The sequence below is a fragment of the Thunnus maccoyii genome, chromosome 7 (assembly GCF_910596095.1).
Source record: "Thunnus maccoyii chromosome 7, fThuMac1.1, whole genome shotgun sequence".
Taxonomy (NCBI): Eukaryota; Metazoa; Chordata; class Actinopteri; order Scombriformes; family Scombridae; genus Thunnus; species Thunnus maccoyii.
In genome coordinates this window covers 32,327,913-32,340,000 of record NC_056539.1, presented here as the reverse complement: position 1 = coordinate 32,340,000, position 12,088 = coordinate 32,327,913, and the positions used below count along the sequence as shown (strand labels likewise).

At 40.4% G+C, this 12,088-nt stretch overlaps 1 protein-coding gene across 3 annotated transcripts in view; it reads right to left on the bottom strand.

The window, feature by feature from the left end:
• Window positions 1-12,088, bottom strand: part of mast2 (microtubule associated serine/threonine kinase 2) — a 202,361-nt gene that overhangs the window by 72,936 nt on the left and 117,337 nt on the right. For all 3 annotated transcript variants that reach the window (XM_042417281.1, XM_042417282.1, XM_042417283.1), the window contains one exon: window positions 11,839-11,870. In XM_042417281.1, coding sequence (XP_042273215.1) covers window positions 11,839-11,870 — 32 coding nt within the window. The remainder of the gene's footprint in view (window positions 1-11,838; window positions 11,871-12,088) is intronic.

Sequence of the window (12,088 nt, the reverse complement as noted above, 5' to 3'; positions counted from 1 at the left end):
CAGATGTGAATATTTTCTGGTTTTCTTGGTCTTTGGGTTTTGGGATGTTGGTCAGAAAAAACATGATGATTTAAGAGCAGATGAGTTGCAGCATCAGAACCAGTCATTTACATCATTACAATAATATAAAACTGATATCTATTAGTTTTCTTTACTTAAAATCACCACAGTAATTTAATATAACTCTTGCATAAAGTTGGGGGAATCAAAATCGAAGCATCAGAAGCAGAAATAAACTTCCTCTTAATCCCTAGTATGAGTTAAACTACAAAAACACTGGATCCCACAGTTCCCAGAATGCAGCTCTTACTGTTGTCTCTTAGTTCGACCTCGCTGCCTGGTGAATGAACCCTGATGACATCACTATGACATCATCGGACTGGACAAAGCTCCTCCAGAGCCACAGATTATATTAATTATATACAAGCTGAGAGCGACTAATCATCACTAGTAAGTGTCCTATTAAACAAAGACCTCATATGTTTATTAAAAGATTAAAAAGTGGAGGTTTGCTGGACTGACTTGTGTGATTCTGGACGTTTGAGAAGTGATTTAGACTTTACTGGTGGAGGTTTTAACACAGAGCTGTCTGACTGTGTCGAGGCAGCAGCAGCAGCAGCAGCGGCGCCAGGCTCGACCTCGCTGATCCACGCTGCCTGCCTGCCTGCAGATGTCCCCTCACAGCAGGCGGGAAAAAAAAAAAAAAAACCCCTCGCACACTAACTCATCACAGTTGGAAACGGCTGGACAGAAAGTTCTGGATCAACATCACAGAGATCAGCCTGGCAGCAGGTCAGCTGAATCAAACAATTCAGTCACATTAAATCTACCCTGAAGCTGCCGTCTGTCAAACACAGACACTCTCATTTCTCTAACGATGGCCGCCTCCAACTCTTACAGGAAGAAGCTCAGATACTAAGAACTCCACACTGATGTGGATGAAAATGAGTGCAAGTTAAGTTCACTGGGCAGTCGGTACTGGTCTGCAGGGCCTTTATGGAGTTGGTCTGCATGTATCCCCCCCCCCCCCGCTGGGTGGGACAGACTGGGAGAGGCCACCTGCTGGGAGGTCGAGGGCGACACACATTTTAGTGTGTTCATCTCCTGCATATATGAGGTTGAGTTATCTGTCACTGTTAAAGGACAGATTCACAATTTTTATTTCAAGTGTAACAGCAGTCAGGTGTCCATATGAGGTTTTTCCTCGCTGTAATCATTCCTCCTGTTCATACTGGATATTAAAAGATCCTTCAAATGTGCTTTTTAATGGAAGTGATGGAGGACAAAATCCACAGTGTGTCCACACAGTCATTTAAAAGTCTCTGTGAAGCTTCTATTCAGCTTCAGCAGTCTGAGTTAGTCATATCAAGTGGATATCTGACACATTTACAGTCTTTTTAGCATCAAATTCCCTCTTTGTGTTTCCTCGGACAGTGTTTCCCTGTTGAGCTGCAGGTGGAAGTATAGTAACAAAAAGAGGAACTTTGGCACTAAAAAGACTGTAACGTTGAAAGATATCTACTTGATTTGACTCATTTGGACGCTGAAGCTTCATATTAGCTTCAAATAAACTTTTAAATACATTTTTTTGCACAGAAGGAGGACTGTGGATTTTGTCCTCCATCACTGACATTGTAAGGTCATTATGAAGGGATCTTCTAATGGTCAGTATGAACAGGAGGAATGATTACAGCAAGAAACACAGGTTTAATGTTTATTTGGGCTCCTGACTGTTGTTTTAAGACACTTGAAAAACTGTGAACTCGTCCTTTAAGTGAGAAGTAAAGGAAATGTTAACTCAAATAATAAGTTGGACTATGAGGAACAGCACTGTTGTTGTGTTTCAATTAGAGCTGCAACAAACTATTTTGATAATAAATTAATCACTTTGAGTCATTTTTTAAAGAAAAAAAGTCTTGCTTCTCAAGCAGGAATATTTTCTGGTTTCTTTTGTCTTCAATGACAGTAAACTGAATATCTTTGAGTTGTGGACAAAACGAGACCTTTGAGGACGTCGTCTTGGGCTTCAGGAAACACTGATCGACATTTTTTACCATTTTATGGACCAAACAACTATCAGAGAATAATCAAGACTACAGCTAAATTGATATAAAATAATTGTTAGTTGCAGCTCTAGTTTCCATCCACCCAGATTATTTTCAATTTATACCTAAAAACCCTGAGTGAAATATTGCGTTTGGCCTGGCTGATGTGGAAAAGAAGAAGAAGGTGTATTGATAAAAACAGACTTAGTGAATAAATGAAGAGCTGAAAACATCAGATCTGTGTGGAGCGATGATGAGGAGACTGTAACCTTCCTCACATGAATACATGAAACAAACAGAAATGTCACATTTCCATCATGTTTTCCATCGTTTGGGCTTTGACTGGCGCTCTTTTGGTGACATCATCTCGTTGTTTTCTCTTCTTCTGCGACAGTTTAACGGCACCGACTGAAGAATTAGCGTCACCTGCTGTTTCCTACTCCTAATATTCACATAACACGGTTAAAATCTGTGCTACATTTGGATGGAAACCTAAAGGTTACAGATGAAGAGCATCAGCATTCGTTTTGCATCAGTATGTGACCATTAACGAGGCCGCATTAAGACCATAATAATAAACAGGAAGTATCTGGAAAAGGAGAGCCGCCGCCCTCCCAACAGATTACCTTTACATCTGTATCTGTATCAGGCTACATTATCTGGAAAAAACACCTAATAATCTAAGATGTAAACAGACTCCGGACCACATTTGGAGGTGTAAATCCAAAGACTCATGGATCAGATGTCATTGTCCAGATAACGTAGCCTGATACGGATCACATGTTAACGCCATGTGTGTAGCAGAGAGTCCGGTGGTACGGTAACTGTAGTCTGTTAAGCAGATAAAGGAATTCCCTCCCTGTCAGTTTCTCACTCTGATACCTTCTTATGTTCCCCCTCCAGCCGAGTGTCAGAGTTTCAGTGACTCTGTATGTATGTACACTATGTATGTACTGTATGTACCTAACTATGTGTGTAATGTCAGCCGGATTTGCTCTGCTTGTTCACAGCTGTATTTCTAGTGACAATGACGTGGTTACAGATACAATGCAACGTCTACTTGTAGCGTTCAACAGGTATCAAAGATTGTAGAGAACTATTTTAAATGGGAAGCTAACGACAGGAAAATGTAACATCCTGACACGAGAGAATACAGACAACAGGTGTGTTTCCATCCAGATGTTTCACAGATGCTAAACATAGAGACATTCCTACATAACACGGCATTTATGTTGAATGTAAAGCTGAAACAATTAGTTAATTATCCAATTGGTTGATCTACAGAATATTAATGATGTGTAATGCTTTGGTATAGCTGCTTTTCTCAGGTTTATTTCATTGTAAATTGAATATTTTGGTAGTAAAGATGTAACTATGGGCTCTGGGGAACCATGTTCCCTGTTTTTTCGCTGTTTTCTGACTTTTTACAGACAATAGTCACCAGATTCATCAGTGACACTAAAAGCTACTTGAAGCCAAAGTTAAATGAGTTCATTAGTTGTTTCTACACATGCACGGTGGTGTTTTTTTTTTTTGCCAGTCTTGGCTAGTTGATGGTAGCAAAAGGCCAAATGCTGCATCTTACACCACTTGAAATAAGAGAAGAAGAAGAAAAGGGAAGTAGAAGCAGGTCATTACACTTGAATCTTCTCAAATTTTTCCATCTCAGCCAAATGTAAAAGCATATTTCAGATATTCTGCCTTTTAGAATATTGTCTATAATAACATTTGGTCGAAAGACTCGTCTGAGATCACTGTCCAGCCTACACACTCACACCTACTGCACAAGTGGGGACCCAAAAGACACCCTACACCCTGCTCCGGATAGCACAGGAGTAGGGTTCAGTTATGGGATTTGCTGCTAGGTGGTGTATGTTTATATCATATCGGGACTGAAAGGGAGAAGATTTTCGTCACTGTGGAAGAAATGCAGGAGGATCTGGACACTGTGACAAAATATGGCAACAGGAAATGTTTCCAGGAACGGGAGACGCACTGGCAGAACTTTCAAGGGGATTAGAAAGGTACCACTGAAAGATTTATTACGACAGGCTCTGGCTCATAGTTTTGATTTTGTGGTGAATTTACTTCACGTTTCAGTCTCAACATTCTCATTAACCTTGTTTACAGATGTTTTCAGGTCTGTCCACAACCTGTCCAGCAGCAAACAGACAAATTTAGAGACCAGCTGGTGAAGAAGGTGGAACATCTGGCAGCTAAACAGACAGATGTGTTTCTCAGGAGTTGGTGGAGACCAAACCAGAGCTAAAAGAAGAGTGAATATTGGACTTACAGTGGGGGAAATAAGCATTCATATGAAATTAAGACCAGACATTGGTATTGATGTGCATTCAATTAGAATGACACAGGAAACTGAAACGTAGTTAATACTTGGTGGAAAAGCTTTTGTTCGCAATGACGGCTTCAAGACGTTTCCTGTACGAAGAAACTAATCTCTCACAGTGTTCAGGGGGTCTTTTGGTCCATTCTTCTATGTAGACAGACTTCAAATGTTGAAGAGTCCGGGGGCCAGCTGGTTCCTTCCATAAATGTTCTATTGGGTTCAATGGTTGGGTCTTTCCAACACCTTTATTTTCTTTCTATGGAACCAGTTGAGAGTCTCCTTTGCAGTATGTTTTGTATTGTCCTGGTGGATGGCGACAGATTCTTCTCAAGAATATCCCGATACGTGGCTCCACTCATCTTCCCTGCTGGTACCATGAGAAGAGAAACAGCTCCATACCATGACGCTTCCACCTCCAAACTTCACTGTAGGTACATTTAGGGTTGTATGTAGAGCCATTTCTCCTCCAAACATGGTGTTTTTGTCCGGTCTGACTACGTCACATTCTTCCAGTAATCTACAGGCTTCTCCGAATGTTGCATAGCAAACTTCAAACGAGCTTCAACATGTCTTCCCTTCAGTGATGACGTCTTACGGGGTGATGGTGCATGGAGACCGTGGTCGTGCTTGGATGCCTGGTCAGCAATCTTGCGAGGAGCTCCCGTGCGTAGCCGGCTGACGGTGGAGTGATGCTGCTTCTAATTGCGGATACTGGCCCCACTGGTGCTCATGGGAACATTTAGAAATCAGTCGGTAAACCGCGCCGTTCCTATGTTGCTCAACAATCTTGTTCCAAAGGTCTTGGCAGAGCGATTCGCCTCTAATCATCATGAGATGGTTCTAGTGTGACAGCTCGGTAACAAACGATGCGTTCACAGATGACTAACCCTTTTTAAAAGAGTGGAAGCACTAACAGCCACATGCAGCTGATTCTAATTAGCACAGGACTAATCAGAGCTTTCTCTAACTGCGTGTGCAATACTTTTTTTCCTGCGTCATCCCAATTTAAAGCACAGAACTTTTTTTATTGATTGTAATGTTATGATTTCTGTAGCTGTGTTGCCTTATTAAGTCAATACTAATGTCTGGTCTTAATATCATATCAATAGCTGCACTGGAAATATGTTACTGCCACTGTATATTCATCAGGTGGACACAGATGATCATGTTGACGTGTGTCTGCCAGACATGTTAATATGTGTTTTGCAGCTTTAAGTTTGTTCAAAATGTGCATGAAAACAGTTGGATGTAAACAAACTGTTGCTACGAATGACTAGAAGGAAGGAAGAGAGAGAAAGACACGCAGCTGTTGCTTCCTTGATACGAATCTGTTCTGCATTCTCGCTTTTTAACAGACCCACAAACACACAAACACACACACACACAAGCCCAGACATCTACTGTAGTGGACACACACACTCTTACTGTAGTCGAAGTTGCGGGGCTCCTGCTCTCTCCTTCCTCCTCTTCATCTTGTGTCCCGGGACAAAAGGCTCAGCTGTAATCTTTAATAATCCACTGAACTGCATGAGCTCATCCGTCCGTCAGAGACATACTGAGCACACCATGGCTCCATATAAACCCAAAAAACTGTTCCAACAGTTAGTCCCGCATGAGTCAAACCACTGACAGCAGTTTTATATATAAAGGAATGACCGGAGTGTGTGTGTGTGTGTGTGTGTGTGTTACGTCAGCACCTGCTCTTATCTACACACAGAGAGACACACAGTTATGTGAAGTATCTGGGGTATAGTGTTCCTTTACCAGCAAGCTGAGGCTTGCTGAGTCACAAACTATCAGACCGCCTCAGAACACACACACACACACACGATCTGCGGAGCGACGGCGGACCACACACACATTTATCTGTGCTGAATAAACAAACTCTGTGTATATGACATCACTCTTCATTTGGGATTTCCTCTTTCTCATTTTGTCTCCCCCCCCCGTCTAAAGAATCTACAGCAAGTGAAAAAAAACACACACGTTAGATCCTTAAAAGTCCGTCTCGCATCCAAATAATCCCCCGAAAAACATCATCAACTTCTGAGTGTTTCCATCGTGTCAGATGAAGAGGAAACAGATCCTTCAAGTTCTGACATGTTGGTCGTAGCCGGACCCTTCGAGCTCCGACCAGAGAGGCTCAGAGGGACTCTCCAGCCCGCATGTCCCCCCCCCCAGTAACGGAGAGCTTTCCTCGGGTACAGTCAGCCCCGGTAATCCCCCTCCTGGTTCCTGGAAGTCTCAGCGTGTCTGATCGCTGTGATGAGATGAGAGGACTGACTGAGTCCTTGACAAACATCCGCGAGAAGGACGGACAGACAGACGGAGGGAGGGAGGAGGGAGAGGGAGGGGGGAGGAGGGAGGGAGGGAGGAGGTGGGAGGAGGAGGGAGGGAGGAGGGGGGAGAGGGAGGAGGAGGGACGTCTCATATCTTCTTTTTACTCATTCAAAACTATTATTTGTGGTTTTACACAATTACACAGATTTGGAGGCATTTGATCATTGTTGCAGCAGCAGAAAAAAGCTTTTATTGGTTAAATGGTTGTTTTCATTCAATCATTTGGTCTTCAGAAAGTTTATTTTTCATTATAAACGAGAGACAAACACATGAGGAAAAAAATCCTCATGAATATCAGATTATAAACAGATTATAATTCTGTTGTTTCATTGTTTATTGTTTATGACTTTTAATTTTTTTACTTAATGAAATAAACAAACAATATTTAAAAAATAGTTTATTCATTTAAATACTTGAATAACTTTTAAAAAAGTTAATTTTTTAAAGGACTTTTCAAAAATAAATTGTAAAATTTATAAATTATAAAATTATAAATTAAATATAAACAAATTATAATTTTTTTATGACTTTTATTTACTTTCAAAAATTTCTCTTTATAAGTACGTTTATTTATTTATTTATTTATGACTTTTTAAACAAATATTTTTTTATTTTTACTGACTTTATGACTAAAGAAAACATTTAAATGATTGTATTATTAAACACTTTTAATTGAATTAATTTAATAATTTTTTACAACCTATTTTTAAATGACTTCACTTTTTAAAAAGGAGTTTATTTTTTTTTACTTTAAAAAAATAGATAATTTTTTAATTTTTTCAATGTTGTTAACTTTTTAAAAACTTCTCTTTATAAATTACTTTATTTTTAATTAATTTTTAAAGTGAATTTATTTATTTTTTTTTTATGATTTTTACAATACTTTATAAAAAGTAGTTTTTTGGTTGTTTTAAAGAGTTTTAATGAATGTTTCCAGTTCCAGTATCATCCAGCAGCAACAAACACGACTTTTTGATCGAAAATTAAAAGTTTGGGTGAAAATCTTTAATTAATTTGCTCCTTTTTTAAAAACTTCAGGTATTTTTCTTTACTTTCTGTCAGAAAGTGACAACTTACAGCGTTATAATGTAACATTAAAAGCTAAAAGGGAAGTTTGTGTGTGTGTGACACGCTGTCATGATATTTCCAGAGCAGCTGTCCTCGCTCCGTCTCTGCTCTGCTTTCCGAGAAGCCCGCGGACACCGCTGACCCTGATGGGCTAAATGCAGCTCACATGCCAGATTGCTAATTCATAAACAATGGACTGGATCACAGACGGATCTCACTGGGGTAGTGTTACCCCCCCCCCCTCCCCTCCTTCACACACACAAACACAAACACAAACACAAACACACATAAACACACACACACATAAACACACACGCACATACAGAGCTCTGTTAATGTGATTACTGAACTGACGTAGGAGCAGCAACAGGACATGAGAATGTCATTACACACCAATCTGGACCTCTGCATGCGAGTGTGCGTGTGTGTGTGTGTGCGTGTGTGTGTGTGTGTGTGTGTGTGTGTGTGTGTGTGTGTCTGTGTGATGAGAATCTGTTGCCAGTTTCAAATGAAACCTTGAGGAAGCTCTCAGAGATTTTTCCCACAGATTTTCTTTCTTTTCCTTTCACACATGTCTGACGTGACTCTGTTTTGGAGGGGGGAGGCGGTGGGAGGGGGGGGACGGGGGGACTTTACTGACACCCGTCATCAGTGCAACGACGAGTCCAGAGGAGACTTTCTGTCTTTGATTAGACAATCAGAGACAGAACACAGACGTTGTTTCAGGTCCTGAACTGTGTCCATTAATAGGCAGCTGTGGCAGCGTTCAGCAGATAGCAGGATGCTGCCGCCGGCCAACTTCTACTTCCACCGAGTCGACCCAGACTCAGACTCAGACTCAGAGAGAGAGAGAGAGAGAGGCATCACAGCAGCCGACACGCCGCCTCCAAACTCTCTCAAGAGCCTGAAGATCACACACACACACACACACACTACTAGTCAATGAACACACACACACAGAGAAACACACTGATAAAGCAGCTCTGTGTCTTCAAACAGCTTCCAGGAGATGTGGGAGAGATAGAAGTCGGTGGTTTTTTACTGGAGGTTCTGGTTCTGCAGCAACACATTTATATTTTATTATTACCGTCGTCATGATTCCCCAGAGGTTTGAGATCCTAAACAAGTTCAAAGATGAAAACCTTCAAGCCAGTAAAACACCAAAACAGTGTGAAGACTGAGTAAAAGGAAGAAATAACACATGAAAAGTTGAATTCATAAGCAATAAAACGCCTCCTCGATTAACTCGGTACACTGTGAGATTTCGCTGCTGTAACCTGATTCGTCCCAGTGTGACCAGTAGCTTACGTTGGCTAATGTTAGCAGATATTCTGGATGCATGACAGACATCGCTGAGTCCATTCACAGACTCTTCCATAACTGTCGCTGCTCAGCACAAGTTATACGTCGCTATTATTTTCATCTAGTTCACTCACTGTTAACTAACTATAACTGATGACTGAAACTATAAGCAGACATTATTTATAACGATGCAACTCAAAGCTTCAACTGACATCACTTTGCTGCAGTGAATCAGACTTTGCTAATCTCCCTGCAGAGCCACAAAAAGCTTTATGTCACTGGTTCCTAACTGGTGGGACTGGGAGAAGGTCAACTTCATCATAAAAAAAAAACCCCAAACAACTATGAAATGTAGCAAAGTAACGTTTGTTTTGAGTCCTTATTACTTATTTTATTGAGCTTTAAAGGCACAATATGTAATTTCAGCCGCTAGGCGTCTCAATCAAAACAATAACAAAAGACCGAGTGTGATGACGGTGTGAAGTAGCAAGGGATCATGGGAGTTGTTGTCTTTGCTGTTAAATAACCAGCTTCAGCGGGATGTTGTTACCCGCAGAGGTCTCCTCCTCTCCAGAACAAACGGACCTGGAGATTAAAATTGTTAAAAATACTAAATAAAGCTGTTTCACCTAAAAAATAAATATTTCTCCGACTATGTTTGGTGACCACCGGACTTCCTGGAGAAGCTGTTCGCCGAGCTTAAAAACCACCTAAATTTATCATGAAAATGTGGCTTAAAACTGAATAAAAGTCCATTTATAACAGTTTGTGTGGAACAACCACAACGCCGATGTATTATCTTGTATGTGTGTAAGTTACTCTTTGGTAGACACCATTGTAGCGGACAAACACAGCGCCGCCGTATGCATCTTGTGCGTGTTTACTCTTTGGTAGAGGAGGTATGACGCCATCGACAGGCGACCAAATGAAACGGTCCGTTACTTTGATTAAATTACAGATTTCTCTGAGTTTGAACATTGTTGGAAACATTTGGGATAATGTAAGTACACAACTCAACAACATATATAACATAGGTCTAGTTGTTTTTAGACGTTTTAATGTGGAATAATTACATATTAGAGCTTTAAGCCTCAGTGACTCAGTGGTGGTTAACTGTCTCCTCCCAGTTAGTAGGTGCTGGGTTTGAATCCACAGACAGCTGGGATGGATGGATGGATGGATGGAAATATACTGAGTGGGTGTTAAGTTGGTCACTGAGTGGACTGTGACATGAGGGGAAAATCTGGACCCTGATGTTAGACCAGCTGGGAACCGCTGCAGTACTTGTAAAGACATTTAAATGTGTAAAATAAGCTGTAAATCTTGTATAAAGGGAGAAGAATTATATACAGCACACACTTTATTACTGACAGTTTGTTTGCTAATTTGAGTGCACGTATTTTAGTTAACATTCTGTCTTTAATATTTCTTGCTTGTGTTAAATCCTGATTTGTCTTTTGTTTCATGGATCCGGTGAGTCCTCCCTCCGGCCGAAAGAGTCCGACCACTGGTAAAGATGGCCGCTTATACTGCGGCGGCAGACAGGAAGTGGAAGAGACCAACCAGTTTCTTGATTTAAATCTTTGTTGAGGTTAATTTGTGTTATAGAGTTGATTGTTTATGTGTCATTTGTCAAGTCTGTTATGTTGAGTTCACTTTAAGTTGATGTTTGTTTAGTTAACTTCTATTTCAGTTAAAGAGTTCTAGTTGTTTTATATTTTTGTATATTGGAAAAAAATAATTTGCTAAGTTGAAATTAAGTTGTAAATAAATAAATACTAATTTTTTTTGCTTTATACAGCTTGTGTTCTTGAGTTTTACTGCTTGAATACGACTGAAAGCAGGATGAGATTTAAAAACAGCTGCTGGTGTAAATATAATGTATTTATGATGTGCAGGTTGTGGATTCTGCTTCTGACCTGCAGCTGAACCGACTGCTGCTGCTGCTGCTGCTGCTGTTGTGATGAAGACGACTCTCACACAATACAACACGTCTCTGGTTAGTTCTGACAGTTTAACGGCTGCTTTGTTTGTCAGAATATTAACTGTATGTGAGACTCTTGTTTCCTCGTGTGTGTGTAAAGTAGGTTTTAACCAGGACAATACATCAGCTGCCTGGAACACACACACACACACACACACACACACACACACAAATACTGATATAAATAGGTTTGCATCCATCCACGGTTGGATGCTCAGCTGTTCTGGCACACACACACACACACACACACACACACACACACACACTGACGGACTAACTGGCCTTTCAACTTTGTCCTTTAACCGTCGGTCAGGTGGAAACTCTCTCTCTCTGTAGAACTTGATACGAATATTAACAGCTGAGATAAACATTATAACCAGGTGAGATTTAAAGGACCAGTCTGTCATTTTATAAAACATAAAATAAAGTATTTGACAAACCCGACAAAAGAAGCAAAACGGAAACCAGAAACTAAGAAAAAATAAGTCGTCATGCCTCTCCGTATGTCTCCGGTTGTCATGACGCAACCCTCTAAACTTTTGGCAACGTGGAAGAGAAACATCTCCGAGCTGCAGACCAGCAGCTTCTCTTCCACCATTATATCACCTGTATAACATCTGTATCTGTGTTTGGTTCATTGCTCTGCTCCCAGTAAAGCTTTCCAGATAAAACATCTGGAAGAAAAACAAAAAAAACCAACAGCAGACAGAAGACAGAGAGAGAGAGAGAGAGAGAGAGGGATGATGGGTACTTACAAACTGCCTCTTCTTGGAAGGCTCAGCTCCTTCTGAAAAGAGAAGAAGAAACAACGACTCAATATGAGGATTTATACAACTAACAAAAAGACAGTAATGCGATCTGACCAACAGATGTCACTCTGACACAGCTGGTTTCATGCTCTCGCAGATGTTCAGGCATCATTATTATATATATATATATATTATATTATATATATTATATATTATATATTATATGTATATATCAGTGCTGCAAACAGTGAAACAT